Here is a 24,976-nt window from a genome sequence, read left to right as displayed (position 1 = left end):
GATTCAAACCTTTATCTGTTGTGATCCTGAAGGTGATACCCAATAAGTGAGGTGTCATATGAAAGCGCAGGTTCTTCTCCATATTACCCACAGGGCGGGCCCACCCCCAAAATTGTAAAAATATCTTGCTTAGACTAGTAGAATCTAGATCTAGTCTACTCTCAAAGATACACTCATAAAAAACAACCATGTAGATAAACTAGAGAAAGGCCAAGGTGGTGTCATTAGTTGACTCTTTTGTTTTCGGCATATAAAAGTATTAATGACTGCTTTAATTTTTGAGAAATAGTTGTTTTTATACGCTCAAGGGAAGGTTAGAATTGTGCTATTGCCAGAGGCAGCAGTCATTAATACTATAATATTTCACAAGACCTGTCACCCAATGATATGTCACAAGACCTTTGATGATGATATGTAAATGTATTTGTTATTTCAGACTGTGATCCCACTGAACGAGGAATGCGGTTTGATTGAATGGGTCTCAAACACTGCTGGACTCAGACCAATACTACACAAAATATACAGGTAACATCCCCTTATACCTACTGAGTGTTCTCTTCTGTAATTACTTGTTATCCATTCTGGGCATAATCAAAGGACAATTCCCTTATTCAAATAGCCACTAAGGCTTCTTGCGTTATCGTTTATTATCGATTAGATCTGTTATGATAGGAGAGGGGGGGGGGGGGGGGGGGCTAGAATGATGTGAGACAGGTTGATTTAAATTTCCAAAGATGTTAAAGAAAGGAGACATCCTCTCAGCTTCTGATGATAAATGCACTGACATGTTTGATTGTTTCATTTATTCCTAGGGAGAAAGGCTTGTATACCTCCGGCAGTGAACTCAAAGCTATGATCCCAAGTCTCTCAGCTCCTATTGAGTAAGTACTCTACATTACTGATATCATGCAATCATATGTCGTTCTGTGTTTGATGTTTTCAAACCTCTACCACTATGGGTGAGGAGGAGACAGTGCACTTTAGGTCATCCTCCCAATCATCATTTTTTGTTTTGTCCTACATGTACACCCTGTAGTAGTGTTTAGCTATTTTTTTAAAACACTTCAAGACTTTTATTTTCTGAGGTTTTGATGTATTATGAAGTTGATGAGTCATTGAACTTGACTCATTAGCGTTTCAGCATTCTATGCCCAACGTACATAGATATCAACAGGTGTAGAAATATACTTTGCTGATGTATGAAATAATTAAAAACAGAATAATAATAATGATAAATGACAATATATATTAATATCTCTCTCTCCAGTGAGAAGCTGAATATCTTTAAGAACAAACTGGTGCCTCGCTACCAACAGAATAATAATAATTAATAATAATATATATTTATATCACTCTCTCCAGTGAGAAGCTGAACATCTTTGAGAACAAACTGATGCCTCGCTATCCACCAGTCTTTGGAGAATGGTTCCAGAAGACATTTACAGATCCTACATCATGGTAAGGGTTCTCATCACATCCTCCATACTCTGTGTAATGTTCTCTTAATCAAAAGGCAATAGAGAGATTGAAATGTGAGAAGATGGAGACTTGAGATCTACTTTGTTGTAATAATGTTTAAAGGTAAAGCCAGTTTTAGAAACGCCCCTCTCTCAAAAAAAATGAAATAGAAGCTCTTATTACCAATCATGCGAAAGAATACGTTTTGACTAATACAAATTTTGCTCGGAAACCGCCTACTAATTGATATTTTTTGGTGAATTATTATATCTATCCGGACTGGATAGATATAGGGTAGTCCCATATACATCTTTCTGTGTACAGTGCTTGTAACTTTACCATGACTGGGCCAAATTTCTTATCATTTTAATGATTTTAGAACCTTGCAGTACACACCAATACTTCTATGCTAGATGATCAACCTTTTCCGATTGATTCCACAACATTTCTTTCACAATGCAATCGCATGACCAGAACTGGTCTATACCTTTAAGGAATGTTTTTAACCTGTCTACCTAGGTATCTAAGTCGCCTTGCTTACGCTCGTACCATGGCTGTGATGTCCATGGTTGGTTACATCCTTGGTCTTGGTGATCGTCATGGAGAGAACATCCTCTTTGATTCCACCAACGGAGACTGTGTTCATGTCGACTTCAACTGTCTCTTCAACAAGGTATGAATCACTTCGTTGTTCAGAGAAATTATGATGCCGCCATTACCACCACTGCCACCACCAACATCACAACCAAACAACACTACCAACACCAGTACACACTCCCTTTCCTTCTACAAGGGTCTATAGAGAGAGGCATCTTTAGGTGATTGTCTCAGAGGCATAATCACAGGGCCAGGAATCGAACCATTGAACTTTTTATTCAAGTCCATGAAACACTTTGGATTACTGCTTCAAGATGTAATGGGGTGATAACCTTGATTCTGCATCACATAGACCTGACACAAAGAGAGGGGCATTATGTAACTGTCATAGAGGCTTAAATGTGAAATTTATAATTAAGATATTGGATTGATGCTTTTCCTTACTACAGGGTGAGACTTTCGACTGGCCTGAAAGGGTACCATTCCGTCTAACTCACAACATGGTGTGTGCTATGGGACCGATGGGGTATGAAGGGGTGTTCAGACGCGCCTGTGAGGGTACCATGAAAGTCATGAGGGACCAGAGAGACCCTCTCATGAGGTAAGTTTACCATTCTAATGGTGTGTGTTGTGGGACCCATGGGGTATGAAGGGGTGGTCAGACATTTCTGTGAGGGGACCATGAAAGTCATGAGGGACCAGAGAGACCCTCTCATGAGGTAAGTTTACCATTCTAATGGTGTGTGTTGTGGGACCCATGGGGTATGAAGGGGTGGTCAGACATTTCTGTGAGGGGACCATGAAAGTCATGAGGGACCAGAGAGACCCTCTCATGAGGTAAGTCTACCATTCTAATGGTGTGTGTTGTGGGACCCATGGGGTATGAAGGGGTGGTCAGACATTTCTGTGAGGGGACCATGAAAGTCATGAGGGACCAGAGAGACCCTCTCATGAGGTAAGTTTACCATTCTAATGGTGTGTGTTGTGGGACCCATGGGGTATGAAGGGGTGGTCAGACATTTCTGTGAGGGGACCATGAAAGTCATGAGGGACCAGAGAGACCCTCTCATGAGGTAAGTCTACCATTCTAATGGTGTGTGTTGTGGGACCCATGGAGTATGAAGGGGTGGTCAGACATTTCTGTGAGGGGACCATGAAAGTCATGAGGGACCAGAGAGACCCCCTCATGAGGTAAGTTTACCATTCTAGGGTGTGGTGTTGTGGGACCCATGGGGTATGAAGGGGTGGTCAGACATTTCTGTGAGGGGACCATGAAAGTCATGAGGGACCAGAGAGACCCCCTCATGAGGTAAGTTTACCATTCTAATGGTGTGTGTTGTGGGACCCATGGAGTATGAAGGGGTGGTCAGACATTTCTGTGAGGGGACCATGAAAGTCATGAGGGACCAGAGAGACCCCCTCATGAGGTAAGTCTACCATTCTAATGGTGTGTGTTGTGGGACCCATGGGGTATGAAGTGGTGGTCAGATCTGCACTTTTCTTAAAGGTAATACAAAGTTTTGGGAAATTTTGAAATTGGGTGGATAGTGATTCTTTACAATTTTGATTTAATTGGATACCCCTGTGGATGTATTATAAGCACTAGAAAATTAAGCCCCTAAAACACTTTTGCTTTCGAGAAAAATTGAATATCAAAATTTATCGGTGCTCCAGGTAAATTTTGATAAATTTCAAATGGGGCCTACGGCCGTACAATGGTAGCTGCGACCATGAAAATCTCAGAATATGTAGTTGTGATATATCATTTCCAAACGGGAATAGCTAATTGGTCGATTTTAGTCAAGACATATTGTTTTATAGCTTAATTAATATGTTGACCTTGAGAGGGAGCTATACAGCATAAAGAGTTTATTATTTACAATTTCATAACTTTCGACTCGATTTCAACCGCGACAATGATCATTGAATATTGTAGGATCCCATATGCTTCCAATATGTTCATTTGAACCAAATTCATGACCCCATACCCAAACTTTGTATTACCTTTAATAGATATGGGCTAGACAAAATTAGAGTCAAGTTCTGAAGAGAGGTTTCAGATTTCACCCTGTTGCTGCATGATTTATGAGCACCATGTCAACAGATTGTACACACATGTAAAGGATTCATAAATCACATACTTAATACATCTTGCTTTTTAAATCCTGTGTGAAACATTGTGAACTATGTTTAGATACAGTTGTATTTTATTAGTTTTCATTAACAAATCCTGTATTCTTTCAAATGAAGCTCTCAATCTCTTTAGACTCTTACACTGATAGAAATCTCTATACAGCAAATTTAGAGTATTGGCTTTGTTGATTTATATCAATTTCCAATTTCTTTACATGCACATGAGAATTATGCTTGATGAATATCCTACATGTGTTTGATACAGTGTCCTGAAGACATTCATCTATGATCCTTTGGTGGAGTGGAGCAAACCGTCCAGGGGAAGAAGCAATGCTCTCAGTGAATCGGGAGAAATCAACAATGAAAAGGCAAGTTTGAACCATTTGAAGTACAGTGTAGGCTTTTATACTTTTAAAGCAAAACCATGTACATGTACTTTCCCTAACATGCAGTAAAGCATTTCCAAATCAAATATTTTCTTACAGTTTTTATGGTGTTTAACAAAAGCACCAGGCTTGAAAGGTGCATGAGGGTGATGTTAACGAAGATGATGGTTATAGTGATGATGACAATTATGATGATGACAATTATGATGATGGTGATGACGATGAAGAAGAGGAGGAATGATGATGATGATTATGATGATGCTGGTGTTTTCTCTTTACTATATGTATGATGACATAAATGCTACCTTTAAATTCAGTCAGCCCTTAAAAGTTACTACGATCTGAAGCATCTCTGGTAACATTTACTCCTGGTTTATCTTTCTCCTTGTCCAGGCGTTGGTCCATGTACGTGACATAGAGCAGAGACTGCAGGGCATCTTGAAGATCAAGAACAAATCACGGACTCTGCCCCTGTCCATCGAGGGCCATGTTGATCACTTGATCAGAGAAGCTACGGACAAGAAGAACCTGTGTTTGATGTACATCGGATGGGCTGCATACATGTAAAGACACCTACTCTACGTCTGTCACTCCACATAGCTCAGTTGATCTAGGATTGGATGGGCTGCGTACATGTAAAGACACCTACCCTACCTCTGTCACTCCACATAGATCAGTTGATCTAGGATCCTACAAGATCACTTGATCAGAGAAGCTACGGACAAGAAGAACCTGTGCCTGATGTACATCGGATGGGCTGCTTACATGTAAAGACACCTACCCTACCTCTGTCACTCCACATAGATCAGGGGGCGTTTCTCAAAACTTGTCATCAGTGACAAATGACAGTTTTTGTTATAAGCTACTGAAATCCTTGCTTCTAATTGGTTAACAACAGATTTGTCACTGTTTTTTGTCATTTGTAATTGAAAAAAAGGCTTTGTGAAACGGGTCCCAGTTGATCTAGGATTCTACAGGATATTAAGATGTGTGAGGAAAGCCACGGGATGGCCTGTTTACATGCAAGGGCAAGGATGCCACCACTGGCTCATTATGTGTCTTATATCAGCTTTTCTGAAATTTTGCCGACAGAATGGGCAGGATCGACTGCGTACTTGTAAAAGACATGTGGTCAACCACTGTACTTGAAGATATTGTTCATCACCTAATCAGAGATGTCAGAGACCTAGGCCCTGTTTCACAAAACTTGTCATCAGTGACACATGACAGTTTTTGTTATAAGCTACTGAAATCCTTGCTTCTGATTGGTTAACAGCAGATTTGTCACTGAATTTTGTCATTTTTCATTAAAAAAGGCTTTGTGAAACGGGTCCCAGTTGATCTAGGATCCTACAGGACTTGAACTAGTGTGAGGAAAGCTGCAGGGTGGCCTGTTTACATGCAAGGACAATGATGCCACCCCTGGCTCATTGGGTGTCTTATATCAGCTATTCTGAAATATCGCAGACAGAATGTCCAGGATTGGCTGCAAACATGTCAAAGACATGCAGTCAACCACTGTACTTTAAGGTATTGTTCATCACCTAATTAGAGATGCCAGAGACCTAGGCCTGTTTCACAAAACTTGTCATCAGTCACAATTGACAGTTTTTGTTATAAGCTACTGAAATTTTGCTTCTGATTGGTTAACAGCAGATTTGTCACTGGATTTTGTCATTTGTCATTACAAAAAAAGGCTTTGTGAAAGGGGTCCCAGAAAAACGTATGGCAAATGCACAGTGTATGTGTTTTGTTGATCACCTATTCAGAGAGGCTAGAAACATGAGGCTCGTACCGGATAGGAATTTGATGGGCTGCTCGTATGCAAGGACAAAGACCATACCTCCTTCTACTTTTATTAATTGGAATGGTGATCATTAGATTAAAGAGAACTTCAAGATTGTTTGTCTGGTGTACATATGATAAACAGCCTATATTATGTGAAGCAGTATTAAATTCAGGAAATACCTTAATGCAGGAGATACAAGAGAATACAGTTTATTTGCTCTGATTAGGCAAAAGCATAAAACTGGCCTTGTGCAAATTACAAATCATTTAAGTGCCTAATATATGAGAGATAATATGACATATATGGATATACTTTTGGAAATTAAAATTCTGCAAGTGCCTCACAAAATGCATCTCTCCATCACATGTATTTTGTTTTGAATGAGGAAGTAGGTCTGGATTTCTTTGTCTTTGAAATACAGAATTGTGATATGTACATTTTTAGTGCCTTGTTTCCTCTTGGAAAAGCACACGTGCACTAATAGACTTTAATGTAATTGGCACCATATTGCAACAAGACAAGGGATAAACAAAAGCTGAATAAGAAAAGGCAAACCCACTGAAATCCTTCTCGGTGCAGTCAAGTTTTGTTTCAAATACACAAGGGAAGAAATTTGTTTGTAAATTCTGTTAGGGACCTTATGTTACATTTCTAAGAAGAATCAAGGCTGACCCGACTAGCTAATGCTGGAAAAAGTTATGAGAATCCTAAATGCAGAATTTCAGTAATGCATATCTGTATTATGTTTGCAATCTTGGGTGTATCATGATATACATGTACTCTTTTCCACATTATGTGCCTGTTCATACCGTTTATCCTGGTTGACAATTTTTATGTAACATTGGATGGCTTTGAGTGTGATACAAGAATATATTGTCATAGCGAGAGCAATATATTCTTGTATCACATGAAAACAAAGCCATATCATATTATTATTATTATCTATATCAGGCTGACTAGCGAAATAACAAAATTTGACTTACCCTGATACATATGGCTTTGTTTTCATGTGATATCGATATCGATAGTTGAAGTTCCCCAATGACTGAGCAATACGAATACAATATTGATCAGTCATCCGGGTACTGTGCTAAAGATATTGAATACACTGATTTATTGTATCACTTTAATAGAAGCCTTAATAATAAATAAATAATAATGCCAAATTTTGCACATTCTGTCTTAAAACCAGCATTAATAGAAGAGAATTGAATAAAGGGTTAAGAGTGTAAATATATTTTTGTAGAATATAACTAAGTTTTTACACACTAGACACGTTATGCCACTTTGCACACCAAAGAATGTACATATATGTGTGTTATCTGTGTTAAAGAAGTTTGAGTGTCATTTTTTCATGGTAGAGAAGAAATGCTCAAAGCAAATTTCCCTTAATTTCATGAGGAAGGTTTATTACAAAATCACAACAGCTTCAGGTGTATGTCCAAAATATATACAGTGAAAACATTTTCGCTTTCTTAGGATTAATGTGCTTTTCCTAAGGATTGCATTACATGACTGCAATAATAATGCATCAAATTCCATAAGGGGAACAATGGAGCATACATTACATTGTAAGTAAACTGAAACTGCAAATTGATAGCACCTGCAGCACAAATTTATATTGAATGTTTTCCCATCTAAAATGTGTGCCTCAAAATATTATGTCTCTTCATTTGCACTGACTTTACTTTTCATTGTTAAAATGATATTGTAACTGCACATTCACTAATAAGAAGTACCGTTTGTGGATGATTACTAAAAGATGTTTAGGTCAAACTTTATTTATATCTGAAACATTGAAGGAAAATCATGCAGGTGGACTTTTGTGAAACCATTTCTTGGTATGAAAGATATTTCAGTGTTTTTAATGGAAAATATCAGGAAAAGATGCGGACAACAAAATAATCAAGATCCCTGACTCTTATTCCGATATTATCTTTAATTTTTTTTTCAGGCAAAATACACAATTAAAAGTTGTTGGTTTTTAAATTTAAAAAAAAAATACTAATGACTGTATGACAAGATTTGGTCAGTTTAGTACGAGCTACGTTCATGTGATATTGATCTGGTTCAATTGTTTTCTATTTCTTTCATTTGTCATATGAACACATAGTACTTTTTGTAAATAATAACCAAGTTTTTCTTTTCATGTAAAACATGTACTTGAAACCTCCTAATATTGCCTATCTTGTCATGTTAAACATGGATAAAAGTCAAAAGTAAATAAAATATCTTGCTTTTCAGAAATCTCAAGACAATTTTTGAATCATTTTTATGGGTGTAAATACATGGATAAATGTCCATGTACATTATGTAAGTATTTTGTGGGTATATTCAAATATTATCTATATAAGGCTTGCTAGTGGTTCACTAAATCAGTGTATATAATATCTTTAGCGCAGTACTCGGATGACTGACAAATATTGTTTTCATATTGCTCAGTCATCCGGGAACTTCAATTATCGATATCGATATCACACAAAAAACAAAGGCCTATTTACCGAGGTAAATTAAATTTTGTTATTTCGATAGTCAGCCTGATATAGATAATAATAATAATATGATATGGCTTTGTTTTCTTGTGATACAAGAATAGATTGCTCTCGCTATGACAATATTGGACTCGTCTCCGACTCGTTAAAAATAAATAATGGTAAAATATTCCGCTTATATAGTGCTTAATACAATGTCTCGAAGCGCTTTATATTGTCATAACTTGAGCAATATATTCTTGTATCATACTCAAAGCCATCCAATATTATATAAACACTTTGTCAAAATGCATCTCTGAAATAGAAAATAGTCTTTGTAACATTATATAAGTTTCAATGATTTTAATGTAAGTTTTGAATTATCAAGCTTTAAAACTAGATTTGGGGGGTTGTGTTGTTCCATTTCAAAACAAAATTTCAAATTTTTCCACTAAACTGCTTCTTTTTCAAACTAGGGAAATAAACAACATGACCTAACATGCCTAGGAAAACCAAATCACATAAGCTCATGTACATAAATATATATATAAATATATACAGCATAGTAAGACAGTTTGTTGCATAGCAAATACACTTCTTCACATGAATTTGACTAAAGACTAACAAGAAAAATTTACATGTAATAAGAACATATCTATGGGTCAGTGACACAAAGACGTAACTCCATATTGGCCATTTTTAGAAAAAGTGGTTTATGTGTCACTGAGCACTTAGGCCTTAAGGAGTTAAGTCTGTGCTTCACTAGCCATTGACTTCAAATGGGTGTTGGGTGGAGTCAAGTCTTTGTGTTTCCTGGAAAGCCCACATTTTTCTGAACATATTGATATCAAATATTCATTTTGGCAAAATATAGAGTTACGTCTTTGTGTCACTGGACCCTCGATACACAGTTTGTAAAATATCAAACAATGCAGTAATAATAATTCAATCTAATTAAATCAAAGTCAAGATAGGAAACAAGTGAGATTGTGATACAGTGCAAGGTATAAGACTTCAAGTTTAACAGATGTAAACTATGTACATATCTACGTTTTATTTACATAAGTTATAGCACCTCAACAGAAAATATATATTTACATGGCTCCTTTCTAGCTACAAGAAATAGTATTCCAAATGTATCAAGGACCATGATACGTTTTCCCCCACATGCAAGGGTTAGATTGTACTAAAATCATCTTATACAATCTTACATAAGTTGAGTGGTATTTCTGTTGTATCAATTTTAATTGAAATGGAGACAATTTTGAAATCACGTACCTGTACAACCCCTCTTAAATTGTTGATAGTCTATAAGAGACAGCGCCTTGTATCCTTTGTAAAAGGCGCTATATAAATCCAATTATTATTAGTTTTATTATTAGTATTATCACTTGAATATACATGTACTCCCTTTCTGCCAAAGAAGTGTACACAAAACACAAGATAATTGTACATTACAACATTTATTCTTTGAATACGGATGTTAATAACTGCATAAATCTACCAAACTGTTCAATTTAAAGGACTATGATCATGTTCTTTAATTGCAGTTTTAAGTTAAATCTTAACTTAGTTATTCAATATTTGTATCATTTCTAGAAAAAAGTTACAAGAGATGTTTGTAGAGGTGTTGTAGTCGAGTGGTTTAAGTTCTTGACTCGAAATGGAATGGTCGTGGGTTCAATCCCCGATATGGCACTTAAGTCCTTTGGCATGGCATTAGTTTGCATGTGCTACTGCATACCCAGGAGAGGTGTAAGATGACGAAAGCCTTTGTGTTAGTAATTGCCATATACCCTCAATGTGACCATATGGTAGGAATACTCCCCAGGGAGTGGAGATGGTGCACATTGTGCGTGAATGAATCTGATGACTAGGGTAATCATATCTGTAAAGCGCTGAGAAAAGGTTTTTCGTATTAAGTGCTATGTAAATCCAGATTATACTACATTATCTTTATTTCAACTATTTACATATTCACAATGCCGAACAAAATGATATTTTAATCGTCTGTATATTCCTTGATGGCGACATCATAAGTCAGAAGTTTTCCTTTATCCCATCCATAGAGGAGTCTATCCCGAGGATTATATGAGAGCATCACAGTTTTACGATGTCTGTTTTGAATATTCATACTTATATCCTCCAATACAACCTCTCTAAACAAGTCAAAAGCAAAATCGACCCTCGATGGTCGGCTATGCGGTCCTTTGGTCGTGTACAAGACTCCACAGACAATGAACGCATTGGCCGTTGACTCGAAGTTATGATCCGTCGTGATAGTTGTGATGATTTCCAGTGATTCAGGGTCGAGTTTGGATACGGTGAGTTTTCCGACCGATCCAGGGCGAGTGACTGGGTATATGATCCACAGACCGTTTTCATCCACGGCGAAATCGACGTTGGTGTATCCGGATGATAGTTGGAACAAGTCGTCGCTGGCATAACCTAGAGATGGAACATGTGCCTTTTGAAGAAAATAACAAACAACAAGTGATAATAAACAATTTTTTACACTATATCAAGGAGAATTATCTAGACTGTATATCTTTGTATGTGTGTGTACGTGGGGGGGGGGGGGGGGTAGAGGGTAGAGTTGACGAGTGAATACAACCCCCGTCCGCCTTTAATATTTAAATCGGCCAGGTTTTCTTGAGCCTTGTAAACAAATAGTTTTATTTGTTGGTCAAGTACCCTCCCCTCCCCGTTAAAAACCACCCAATGATGCCATTGAATTGCCATTCCAAAAATGATTCTACTTTGTAAAACATTTACCACGATAACTACAACCATTAGCACATTTCAATAAGTGATGTACAAGGCAATTAAAGTTGCCCTAGTTTGATTTTCGACTCTTTACGACTGATGTGATAAGTTAGAACACTTAAAACTTATTAACAAACTTACGCGCTCAATAATGGATCCTGTAGTCAAGTCATATCGAATGATATAATCTTTGTTGAGATGATGATAGTAGAACGATCCATTGTATACAACGTGACCGGCACCATCCCACTGGAAAGGCAATGCGAAGGTTGCTGAGAGGCGACGCCTTTTCATTTCATCAAGATTCTTGTACTCTGTGGAAAGAGACGTAACATGAAGAGAAGGATTTGTAATTTGGAGGGGTGATATGCTTGTTATTTATTGTTTCATGGAGAAGCGCAAGAAGAGTCATCCAGTCAGTGAAACTGTATTGACAAATTGTCAAGGTAGGTCTGTTCCTTTTCCTTTCTCCTAGTACTTACTACGTTTGCAAAAATGTAGGCAAAGTTTGACATGCCTTTTCACAATGTTTTAACCTCTCGTCTAGACCATAGTCTGTCTTCGAACCCTCAGTTTAATCCTCCTTTTTGTAATTTTGAAGTACATTGAAATTTATGTTAAAGTTTTCTTTTTACAACCTTAAACCCCCGTCCCTCTCTCTCCTATAAAACGTAGGCTATATAACTGAAACACCGATAAATGTCAAATTTTCGGCTACCAATACGAAACGGTGTTTGTCAGATTTATTAAATTTTCGAACGTAAATCAATTTCAATGATTTACCGACAGTCTATAAACATTTAGATGTTGCGCTCCAGCACGTGTACTATGAATGAGTAACACAAAATGATTCTTACCTATGAGTATTGCACCACGGTGATGCATAGTAACCCATATCATATCAGGATGTCTGCTATCCATAGAGGTGTCTTTCATCCAGGCTCCGTATGATCTTGTCATAGCGTGTATCTCACGTGGAGAAGAAATATTCGTCAAACGGCACTCTAAGATATAAAAATACAGATACCAATAATGTTATCATGCCCACTGCAAAAACAAACTGAGAAAGGGCGGGGCGAAAGGACCACCCAAAATGAGAATAAAACACAGTGTAAAAGAATGCTCTTAGGCCCAAAAATGCTATAATCCGGAAGCAAATTTTCAGAATTTCGCAGGATAAAAAATAGTCAAGTCAACAAATTTGTTAAGTCTAGAAAGAAATTAAAAACGGAAGACATTGTCATGTATTTCCTCCCGATTAGATTTGGACGAGAAGACAAGTTAAAACTAAAAAATCTCATTTTCTTTTTGTCTACTAATCTGAGAGAAGTGTATCGCCATGCCAGTGGCGTATCCATACAAAGATATAGATGGTGTGTGTGTGTGTAGGGGAGGGGGAGGGGGTCCTTGGCGGACTGGGGTAAGGGGCGGAATGTATTCAGCACCCCCGTGTCATAAACCAGGGGCAGCAGATTAATTATAAGGACATTTAGTGTAAAGGATCTGTGACAAGAGAAAAATAAAGTCATTTTTTGAGGAGCCATTACGCATACACCCACTTATTTTATCTATTTCTGGGCCGTCAAACCGAGGACAGAGAGGGAAGGGGTTACACCTTATCCCGTCCCATCCTTGGAACACTTCCGTTTTCCTTCTTATCATTATGTAGTCATGAAAAGATGGCGGTGTGCCATCTGGGCCCCGTCTTATAAAGAGTTGCGATTGATCCGAATCAATCGCAAGCCCTCTAACCAATCGCAAGTTTGCACTCTTCAATATATAATGTACATAGTTGCGGTTGATACTGTTACGAATATGCAAATGAGATGTTGATTGATATGCTAATTCCAAGATGCGGCTCGAGTTGAGAGCAATAAACGGATCAAAGGTAACCAAATCATCTTGATTGTTCTTTATTTATCTAAATAATTCTGAGTTGTGGAAGGGCCAATATGAGTAGATTGCCCCGACCCAACAGATGTATGTTATTGAGAATAGTTTTCTTTTGATCAAAAGAGAACAATTATTGTTTATACGCAGCACTGTTAGCTATGCTATGCAAAGCTTGATGCATTTTCCATTTTATACAACAACAAAATAATTATGATAATAATTTGAATAAAAGGCAAGTGTTATGTTTGTGATTTAACTTGATAAGTCTTGCTTATTTGTTTGTATTTAAACAAGTTTCAATTTATAACTTGCAGCAGTAACTCAAAAGATTATGTTACTCATGTAATATGTACACAAAATATGTACATGTATGTACCCTTATTCTTGCATTTAATGTCAGAAATATTTCAAATCGAGCTGTGCACAGTTATGTGGATCATTATAACATATTGTTTTTGTTGACCGACATATTTAATGAGACTCTGCGTGCATTCCGACATAGTAATGAGGTGTCGTCATAGCAACGCGTCATGTGACTACGTTGTGCGCGTTCATTATATGAATATGCAATCACCTGTTATTGTAGTTGTGTGCATTTAGGATATCGGCGCCTGTGCTGAATATTCAGTGTTTCATTTGTAGCGCGTGCTTATTACGCTCATATATTCATGTATTCATATATTCATTATGTGTGATGTGTAGAGACGTGTTTCGTCCACCACAGTTTGTGGTTCTTTACAAAACACAGGCAAGGTGTCTGATTATGTCCTGGTACTTACTTCCAGGATTCAGGAAGAGAACATACATGTATAATGTTATCTATCGAAGTTGTTTTCATTTTTCTGCAGTTTGTGTTTTGTTATTGAATGTTGAAATGAAAGGACTAATCGGTCTGTCTTTGATATTAGAAAAATGATGTTCATATGCTAGCTTGTTATACCTTTTGTGTGGTTAATTTCTCGCCTTTACATCTTACATTGTTCAGAAGAAAGTTCTAACTACTGATAGAAACTTTCTTTTATGGGGGGAGATATGTTACGAATATGCAAATGAGATGTTGATTGATATGCTAATTCCAAGATGCGGCTCGAGTTGAGAGCAATAAACGGATCAAAGGTAACCAAATCATCTTGATTGTTCTTTATTTATCTAAATAATTCTGAGTTGTGGAAGGGCCAATATGAGTAGATTGCCCCGACCCAACAATACCAATCGCAAATAAGCTGCGATTAATCGCAACTGTTTTTTTTTAATCAGTCCCAGGTATCCCCAATTACATCCTATCTGATAACCAAACACAATGATGAGACTTACGTGATTTCACGATTGGTTCGTAGATTTTGAACATCTTTTCGGGTTCGATGTTAGCTGGCTTGGTTGTTGGGTTCGAGTCCGATGGGGTGAGAGAAGAATATTCTGTAGGCGACACATTACCATCTGATGTAAAAAAAAAATGACATGATTATTGTAAAAAAAGTTCACTTGAACATTTTGTTCTGTGTACCATCATTATATTACTTGTACCATGTACCTTTGTACATGGTACAAGTATTATTTATTTATTTCGTCCCAGTCATCCGGTTAGTAAAAGACTGACATTTGGTATAAACAATCCGATTGCATTTTTGTTCAGGAATATATTATGTTGTGGTGGTGTAATTGAAATGATAATAGAAGGATATTGAAAATAATATATCCGTAGCTACGATAGTCAATATAACACTTATCATGGCCGACTGTGCAATAATGATAACATATTCTACTAAACATCTTCGAACCTGGGAGCACATAAATATGCCTTTCTCCTTTTTGCCCTTTCATTCCGTCACGGCCTGGTGTTCCGGGCACTCCTGGCGGACCAGATGAACCCGTAAGACCGGGGTAGCCTATCTCGCCTCTCTTGCCTGCATGGTGTAGAAATTGGGATTCATGAATATTGTCTCACAAATGTCATCTTAAAATACATGTATCTAAATTTCGGCTGTTGACGATACATAGAAACGCTTGATTATTTATTATTTAAAATGGTGTGCGTATAGGCAAAGAGGTGGGGAAATTTTAAGTAATCTTCCTCCTCAATTGGGTACCCCATTGAAATTCAAATCTTTTATATGCGAATAGCTAATGCATTTAAAAGAGTATTTATATTGAAATGATTGCATTTCAACAGTTGCATCACGTACACTTGTTGTTGAAAGTTAGTTGTAAATAGCTCATGATCATTTTTTTGGAGGGGGGGGGGGGGGGGGAATCTGGCTCAACGCAAAAAAAAAAAATTCTTTCCGATGCCTTTCGTATCTGATGGCGTCTTACTTAATATCCAAAGAGGAATCAATTACAAAATTTATTTTGAGAAGGAAAGCAATACAACGTAGTGCCCAGAATGTTTCCATTATTCAATTACCCTGATCTCCTTTGATTCCTTTCGGTCCAAACGGTCCTGTTGATCCAGGAACACCTCTGTGTCCCATGATACCCGTTTCTCCCTTGCGACCCTTCTGACCATCGTACCCAATCTGGCCCCTGGTTCCCATCGGACCCATATCCCCTTTGGAACCCTTCATTCCCATCGGTCCAGGATCCCCCACTTCACCCAGAATACCACGAGGACCAGCTTCTCCTTTAAACCCAGGTAGACCCATTATCCCATCAACACCGTCAAGCCCTGGATCCCCCTTAGGACCTCTTGAACCAGAAATGCCTTGGTCTCCTTTAGGTCCGGGTGGACCATGCAATATGTGTCCTTCACCGTCTATCAGAGACCCACGCTCGCCCTTATCCCCGGTAGATCCTGTAAGGCCGACCAAACCCCTATCCCCTTTTGGCCCAACCTCTCCCTGGGGACCCACGGGGCCTGGTGGTCCGGGGCACCCACAGGTAACCGTTTTTGCGATAGACATCTGCACAAAGTTCAAGAGAGACGTCTTGTTAGCTGTGAGCTCGTTGAGGCGCTGGAGAAGAGCTGATATATTCATTACTGCAGGTTAAAACATAAAAAATAAAATGCAATAAGTTTTTGTTAAAGATCTATCAAGTTGACTGAACTGGAATTTGGTCACATTTACGAGTAAAAAGACTAACACAGCGGAAATATTGGATTACAAATATAAAAACGCATATTTCATCAATAGTAGTCGTCCATACACACATTTCTGTTCATCTATCCCCATCCTTGTCACTTCTCCCTCAGCGGTGCTTCCCTGCGTTGTCATCTGCTGCAGGTTAGGATCGGATGTCATCTTTGAAGGTTCGGTGACCATCCCTTCCTGGTCGTCAACAAGGTTTATGCTGTTCGCCCCATTACGGCCAGTGAGGAACGCTGATTCTTCTGCTTCATTATCTGAAAAGGGCGGACCACTTCCCTCTGAGGTCTCCTGTGCGTTCAAGACCATAGTCCTGCTTTCTGTACTCAGTGCATGCGCTGGTAACAATGTTGGCACGTCTGTTTTTGTCGCTGCAGTGTCCATAATAGTGCCTTCGGCAATGCGATCATTTCCAGCTCGTAGGCGAGTATTTTCCGATTGCTTCAACGTCCTGTCCTGATCAAGAGCCTGTGGTTGGCGAGCATCATGGTTATCACTTCCAAGATCAACCTCGGAATCTTGCGCAGCATACGCGTCATCAGTGACGTCATTCTGCACACCTGTCGACTCGCCAGATGACGTTGCCAGGGGCGTGGAAGAGCTGCGCTTAACGGATTTAAAACTGCTAATGGTGAGTTCTGCTGTATCTGAAGTATCATTGGCGATCGTGACAACCCCAGAGATCGATGACTGGAGAAGAATTCTGCGCATCTTGTTTTCCAGCTCTTGAAGGGGAATACTTTCAACACCGTGAGTATCAGCTGTCGATCTACGAGTGCCTAGATATAAAAATTGAGTCGAAAACATAATTGTAGTTAGAAACAGTCATGATCAGACAGATAAACAAAAAAGGGTGTCAATGTTTTTGATTGATGTTAATCGTTTTCAGGGTTAATTGAAAGTCTAGCAAATTACGGCATCAATGTCACTTTTCATCTTTGATTCCAAAAATAATTGGAAAGTTGTGCATCACATCGAATGCCCGTCGGGAAATGCCTTTAAACATGTAAAGGTAATATGTTAAAGTGTTGTAGTGACAAATTTTATAATCAATCTAGACCAATACTTTTGTTTCTTCCAATCTTCAGGCGATCAACTATCCATGTCAGGCTCAAAATGCTGCGATGTTATTATTACATCTATGACGCGCCTCTTCACTGGCGTACTGATGGGGGGGGGGGGGGGGGCAGTCCCCCCCCCCCCCCCACCAATAAAATTTAAACGTGGTTTATTTCTAATTCGATACCAAAGATGTACAATTGTTGATAAAATGACATGATCATCCGGGTTTTTTCTCAATTTTGTGTAAATTATACTTTAAAAGGATAAATTCCCAAATTCATAGTCAAGCAACAACAAAAAAATGCTTATTTAGTAGTGCCATGTTCACAGACTTAATCTTGCTCTGCAGCAGAGTATCTCGAGCAACTGTGAAATACGCAATTGCCTTGGTGTTATACAGTCGCTGTACAATTTCATTGAAGGAAGTTGCAAGAATCATGAAGTATTGGGGAAGATTCAGAGGGATGGCTGTCAGAAAGCTTAAGGTAGATGACCACCAGGCATTGTGAACCATGTGTTCTTTCTATGAGATGGATCAGGGGCTGCTCAAAGCTAAACGAAGAATCCTCTCTGCAGCATTTAAATTGAACTGCCGAAAGGCTGCACGGCGCTTGTTTCTTGGCTGTATGAGAAAGGGTTCAACGCCATCCTACCCACGTATTCAAGGTTGGCCGTCATTCTAGCCACAATCCCCGCTACATCTTGTTCCGTGGAGCGATCACTGAGCACATTGAAAGAATTGAAGGCCTACAGTGTACCTCAGGAACACGATGTGACAAGAAAGGCTCCGTTCCTTGGCCATTATGTGTGCCGTAGAGCGAGATACAGTCAACCAAGTTCTCGCGGATGATCTTGATATCATCATTGATAGATACACAGAAGGTGGAAGCGATCGTAAGAAGTACCTTGTCTACCTGTTTTCGTGGACGATGATATCGATATTGTCATTAAGACATTGTAAGGATATCCTTAAAGCATCTATTTTAAACATGGCACAGAACACACTCTGTGATTGATATCAGTCGGCTCTTTGGGGCTATTCGGGAGACTTTGAGCTGACCGAGATATGTCGAGATCAGATGGAATGGCTTGCTGGTTCATATAGTGTTTTCTTACGTTTTTGTACACTTTCATCAATGTGATAATGGGTGGAATGTTGACTTATCATCTCATTGCTCAAAGTGTGAAGAACATTAATGTAAGCAATCAACTAGTGACATTGGTTAGATGCCTCATGAATCAACATAACCTAAAAAAAACAATATGCAAAAGCTAAAACGTACTTTGAAGGCCCATATCTTGACCGTTATCGTCAATATCCGCATCCCCCCTTTAAAAACAATTGCCCATTTTGCCACCTGATGGGGATGCGAATATTTCTCCCCCCCCCCCCATTTTCTTTTTTTTGGTTGCTTATTACGCCACTGTGCCTCTTAATCACCACAAGAGAAACGTTTACATCGGGTTCTGTTTGCGACGTCTCCCAAGCTAAACACGAGTTCACCAGGAGTATCTTTCGAACAGTTGAATAGTATTTACCCAGGCATGAACAGTTGTCAATCTGAGTCCCTTGAATACCAGGAGGTCCTTGTGGTCCAGATAAACCCATGTCTCCTGAAAAAAAGAAAAGGAAGATGGTAAAAAAAAGTTGGCATATTTTCAAATTGTTTTGTTAGCAACATATTTTGAACCCACAAGGGATCCTAAAACAGGCTCCTGGACACTGTCCGTAAATATAGAAGTGCTTTCCAAGACAACGCTTTGCTGTATGAAATCGTCCTAAAAAGAGAGTGGGCGTTTCTCTCGCTCAATACGGCTAAATGGGGGTTTCTGAATTGCTAAACCTCGAGAACGTATGAGGGCTCCATCCCACCCCCCCCCCCGACAGGGGCCTTAAGGCAAGCTCCTGGGCCCCACCCATAAGGGCCCGGGCTTACGAGCTTCACGCACACGTTGGCTTCAGCCCCCACTCCTTTTGGAATATCCTGGATCCTGATATTTACCAATTTTTAAACCATGCAGAGAGCGCTGGAAATCCGAAAATCCCCCCTTTTTTATTGACTACCAGGTCTTTTCCATACCCTAGAAAATGTCTATTTGAATTCTCATCTTGTTTCTACAATGAAATAACGATAGAAGGCAAGAGACCTATTCCATCATTTTACTTTTTAGTATCCACTCAAGTCGTGAAAATTAAAATGAATTGGTGACCATGGATACTCCATGTAGCTAGGCCTAATATCCCCAAAGCGAGAGAGATTATTTATCAGTGTTTCATCTTTTAGGTGTCCCCCACACATTACCATCAAACAGTGATGTCATTCCCCTTCCCGCCTTTTTCCTATGTTTCAATGTATAAAACAGTGTATACTGTCTGCACCGCCGATTTTGAATGTCTCTTCTGATAATGGGGTCAGACGTCGAACATTAGAGACGAACTTACGGAGACTTTCTTCTCCCGGACGGTCTGAACCGTCTGCGCTTTGAATTTGATTTATGGTACATGACAAAACTGACGGGTTATTTGTAGATTACTGTCACTAGAGATTTGCTTGTTTCTTCAGGAACTGTTCATTTTTCAAATCATCTACACACTTTCGGTTTCGATATTTTGTTCGTGACTGGTATAATTCTTTTATTAAAATGAATTATTATTATTATTAGAGATTGTGTATCCAGAGAACGATATGTTCACTTCGTTTATGAATGTGTAACGAGTACTGTACCCGGAATCCAAAATGACCCCAAATTTGTGGAAAATGACATTAAAAATAATGGACCTCTATTCATGCAAAAAGGAAGATTTCGATTGCAAACACATCTTCAATTGGATTTTGAAAGTTTTATAGGAGACTTTAGGGTCTGTTTTCTCAAGACGACTCCTAATACACACCGACAAAATCACCTAATTTATTGTTTTGATATCGCGAATATTATCACATATAAACACCCTTCATCCTTTTATCTTGTAGTTTGCATGTGAATTAGCTGCACATACGGTGTACAATTTTTATGTCGATATTTTTGTTAATTATATAGATTCTCTTGATAAAATTGCCAAGCGTTATTCGTTTTTGCAAAGCTCTACATGTCTTTAAGCACGTCTAATTTCACAATAGCTGGAATATCATTTTAAAACTCTATTCCAATCTTGAAATTTGGGTCAACGTTGAACCAAAACGAGACCTGGAAACTGTTTTCTATTCTTTCAATTCGTGCTCCTCCCTGCAGGCTAGCCTTTATCCCAGGCTCCTATAGAAACGTCACTTATCGCAACAGGTGACCCTCTGTAAAGGTAAACATTTGGGAGTTGGAAAACCTCACAGCTTAGCTGGGTGTTAGCAAAACATTTCCATGGCAAATGCACTTAACACGTGTAGGTGTGTGGAACAGGCTCCATCAGATTTCCTGTCCCAGGACAGATTGGTCAATTTCTGCATCTCGTTTTTTCTCTTGACCCATACCTCTCTTTTCATTTGAAAGACGGTCATCCCTGTAATTCGCGTGTCTATTATGATAGAAGAGCTACTCATACAAAGTGTAAAGCTTACACGGTGGAAGCTTAAAGAACGGTATTCCTTCTACCTACGTCAAAGAAGATGTTTCTTTTCCGTAGACTCCGTTCTTCACTTTTGTCTTTAAAAATCACCCCCGTTAACATGATCAACGACTCTCTTAATCAAAATATGAATTGACACCATTTTCATTGCAAAAATTAATGAAGCACTATCCTTATAACTGTCCGTAATCACACTTGTGTTTCATAAGCAGGATTTTCTTTATTTCTCACAGCACATGTTCGACCACAAACTTTAAGAAAATTTGTCATTAACATATCCTATGGTTATGTCAAAGTCTCATTTTCTTAAATACAAAAATAGCTGAGAAAGTAAACAGATCTTGTGTACTAAACGTTATTTTCTGTTGGTATATCAATATGATTAACATTTTGTTTAATGATTGCAATATACTTCATATGCAATAGATGTTTCAAAACGTTTAGATAAATTCGTTGATGAATAATGCATCCGGTAATGCATACACCATTTTGTCTCCAATAGTATTTGGTGACATTCCCTTTCGGTCGTTTACCTCTCCATATACTTCAGCTTAATTTCATAGCATTTTCATCAAGTTTTAAATGAAATACAAGCGATATGACACCTCGCTTTATTCTCAACTCGGCGCCTATACTTATATCAATATTAAAATAAAAAATGTATTTGCAGTAGTTTTACAAATTCTTTCTGAAGGTCTTTTGATTGAAGGCAAAGTAATAGAAAGTGCAAATAACGTCGTGGGATTTGACCAGGAATTATTTCTTCAAAGCTTCACGCAAATCGGGTTTTCATGGTAGCGCATGACGCTAAAATTTCTCATACAATATTCCTTTATATTTTCCGAGTTCCCTTTCTTTCCAGCTTTGATTTCTATAAATATTATTTTAGGACTAGGCCACAATAGGAGCGTGTGGCTCTGGTGAAGGATTTAGACTACCGGGTCTGCATGCCTTAATGGAGCAAAAAAACAGTACCCGACAAACTAAAGGAAAACCCCGCTCGAATACTGTAAAGCTTATCCTTGGATGAATAGTTTGATTTTAAGCTTCCGATCAATGAATTATTCATCCTGTTACGATGTTTATTTAACTGTGTTCTTTATAGTGACTGAAAGCATATTTTAAGAGCGGTATATGAAGAAAATTCTAACTTTGTAAGGTACTCTTAAACATTGGGTCGTCCATACCTCATGCTGATTTCTGAGCAGCATACAATATCACAATTTTCTTGCATATATCCCCATTGTAGCATATTAAAAGAACAATTCATATCAACACATACCATACGGAACTGATACTATATAATGTTCCTGAAATGCCACATGCCGCAATAACATTCTACTTCTCGTCATTTGTGAAAAAGCGTTACAAAACCCACATAACTGTAGCTTGGGAGAACATTACAAAAGGCTAGGCTAATTTGTGATACATTGCACGAAGTTACATTATCTAAAATAAAACCCGACAACACATTCTTAAATTTCAACTTAAGTAGCTTACAATGTTACTAAATCTTACACTTTCTGACCCGTCACCGAATGTGCACGCTCCCAAACAAACTTCGGTTTCTTTGGAGTAAGAATTGAAACATGAATAAATCTTTAAACAAACCCTGCAGGCGTATAATAACAAAAACACTGTAACATTGGTTCTTTTCCCGTTCTTTGACGAAAGATCCATAGTGACCCTCACCTTTTTCACCACGAGCCCCTCGATCTCCATTTTCTCCCGCTTGGCCCTTGGGTCCTGGAGAGAGAAAGAGAGGGAAAGAGAGAAGGGGAGGGGGAGAAAGAGAGATGAGAGAGAGAAATAGGGAAGGAGAGACAGATATAGGAGAGAAAGTGGGAGGGAGAGTAGGAGAGAGAGAGAGAGAGAGAGAGAAGGGGGAAAGAAGGGGAAGAGAAAAAGCAAGATATAATCAGGGAAAGGGAGAGTATAAAATAATAAGTACAAGAAGAAATTAGTTCAAAATTAAACGAAAATAGGGTCAAATAACGATGCGTAAAATTAACATGAAAGAGTTTATTAAAGAGAGCAACAAATTTCAAAGCGTGTCAAGCGTGCAGGAATCAACATGGAAATTGAACACAATGAAATACGCCAACTGGCTATAAAATCGGATTGATACTGCTGAATAATTGAAAATATCTTATCAATATGTAATCTTTCTTTTTTTCAGACGACAAGTAATCCGATTATAAAACAAACTACTTTCCAATGATTTACATATAGTAAGTCCATTCAAATGACAGTTAATTGTCAGAGGGAGAATCGTAGGGAGCTTTCGGTTTACCTCGATCTCCTCGCTTCCCTCTAACACCCGGCTCTCCTGCATGGATTAGAAAAAGTCATCCAAGAAAAAAGTGAGAGTATCGTTATTAGTTAGCTGAATCGGAAAAGATATGCAAGAGATTATTCATTGAATAATTTGTATTTGAGTTGTTGATTTAAGTTAGAAGAAGATGTATGAATTGAAATTACGAAAGCTCTTAATAATAATAATAATAATACTCAGCTTTTATATAACGCTTATTACTATCACTAAACGCTTCCAAACTTGGAGATTATTACCCCGGCTTTAGCTGTGCTGCCATTTTGGCGCTCTAGCATACTTCAAAGTATTGACCACTGACTATTATTAACTGTATACAAATAATCAAGACAATTATTTGATCAACAAAAATGACTATGAATCTAGAGATCGGAAACGTGTACAATACAACAAAGCTGCAGTGCCTAATATTGCCTAGGAATTTTTTTTTCTGGCTAAAATAATACAAAATATTAAAAAAAAACTAAAAAATATGCTTTTTACAACAATTGGTTGTTGTTTTTTTCTTACATGTTTTTTTTAATAGTTTTAACAAAACCTTACCTCTTGGTCCAGGAAGACCCCTCTGACCGATTTGACCAGTCAATCCTACAGGACCAGGGTTTCCTTTTGGACCTGTGAGGATAGACCATATAGAATAGTTATCAGACCTTTATCTTCATATGCAGTGACGTAGCTTCGGGGGGGGGGGGGGGGCACGGGGTCAAGTGCCCCGTTCGAATGGCGGGGGAAAAATAAGGTAAATAATGAAGAAAAAGGAAAATCGGTTAGGAACCGGCAAGGGAAATTCTCCCTCCAATGTCCCCTAACAAATAGCCTTACTAAATTGCATCTCATTTACTAAGTATAATAAATGGATTCATTCCCAACTCCACCCCCATCCCCTCTCCATGATACCGGTGCCCCCCCCCCCCCATGTCTGCACCTACTCTACGTCACTGTCATAATAAAAAGCTTGTTATATGATACAGAACTCAATCTCTACTTTGTGCGTGTATACCCTCTTTCCCAAGCTCGTTTCTGAATCATGTTTATTGGCGGGAAACTTTATTCATAATAGTGCCTATTCTTCGTGGATGGAAATGTATTTGAATAACCCAGGTGACATGCTAATTATTAAAAAAAAGATAATCTGCCACAAAGCGGCAAAATTATATATATCTAGCGTGTATTATTTTTATATTTACAATATGAGGGCATCTAAGTCAAATATGCATCTAAGGATCATACCCATCCCTATATTTTATGAGCAGAAGTGTGAGAATATTGCGAAAGTATATAGAAAAGATACAGGGAAATTGCCACACGTCATCGTTATCACTATTGTAATGCCTGCCCTCGAAGATGCAAGTGGATAGAATGTTTACCCAAAGACAAGATCATGATATAAATCACGACAGTTGGAATGCAATCCTTTTCACTTCTTGATATCTGTCAAAGTTCACCC

At 38.3% G+C, this 24,976-nt stretch overlaps 2 protein-coding genes across 2 annotated transcripts in view; one reads left to right on the top strand and one right to left on the bottom strand.

Moving 5' to 3' along the window:
- Positions 1 to 6,711, top strand: part of LOC763088 (serine/threonine-protein kinase ATR-like) — a 31,503-nt gene extending 24,792 nt beyond the window's left edge. The window contains exons 35-41 of the mRNA XM_030976879.1: positions 437 to 525; positions 813 to 881; positions 1,363 to 1,458; positions 1,978 to 2,131; positions 2,505 to 2,656; positions 4,454 to 4,556; positions 4,968 to 6,711. Coding sequence (XP_030832739.1) covers positions 437 to 525; positions 813 to 881; positions 1,363 to 1,458; positions 1,978 to 2,131; positions 2,505 to 2,656; positions 4,454 to 4,556; positions 4,968 to 5,141 — 837 coding nt within the window. The 3' untranslated portion in view covers positions 5,142 to 6,711. The remainder of the gene's footprint in view (positions 1 to 436; positions 526 to 812; positions 882 to 1,362; positions 1,459 to 1,977; positions 2,132 to 2,504; positions 2,657 to 4,453; positions 4,557 to 4,967) is intronic.
- Positions 6,712 to 10,836: 4,125 nt separating this feature from the next.
- The window catches only part of LOC115917878 (gliomedin-like), a 33,423-nt gene continuing 19,283 nt past the window's right edge, over positions 10,837 to 24,976 (bottom strand). The window contains exons 3-12 of the mRNA XM_030977217.1: positions 24,073 to 24,144; positions 23,491 to 23,526; positions 22,890 to 22,943; positions 19,178 to 19,252; positions 15,898 to 16,470; positions 15,272 to 15,397; positions 14,808 to 14,930; positions 12,458 to 12,604; positions 11,742 to 11,914; positions 10,837 to 11,301 (exon numbers count right to left, since the gene is read on the bottom strand). Coding sequence (XP_030833077.1) covers positions 10,837 to 11,301; positions 11,742 to 11,914; positions 12,458 to 12,604; positions 14,808 to 14,930; positions 15,272 to 15,397; positions 15,898 to 16,470; positions 19,178 to 19,252; positions 22,890 to 22,943; positions 23,491 to 23,526; positions 24,073 to 24,144 — 1,844 coding nt within the window. The remainder of the gene's footprint in view (positions 11,302 to 11,741; positions 11,915 to 12,457; positions 12,605 to 14,807; positions 14,931 to 15,271; positions 15,398 to 15,897; positions 16,471 to 19,177; positions 19,253 to 22,889; positions 22,944 to 23,490; positions 23,527 to 24,072; positions 24,145 to 24,976) is intronic.

This window comes from Strongylocentrotus purpuratus, unplaced genomic scaffold (assembly GCF_000002235.5).
Source record: "Strongylocentrotus purpuratus isolate Spur 01 unplaced genomic scaffold, Spur_5.0 spur5_scaffold_9, whole genome shotgun sequence".
NCBI classification, from domain to species: Eukaryota; Metazoa; Echinodermata; class Echinoidea; order Camarodonta; family Strongylocentrotidae; genus Strongylocentrotus; species Strongylocentrotus purpuratus.
This window is presented reverse-complemented; position numbering and strand designations above follow the sequence as displayed.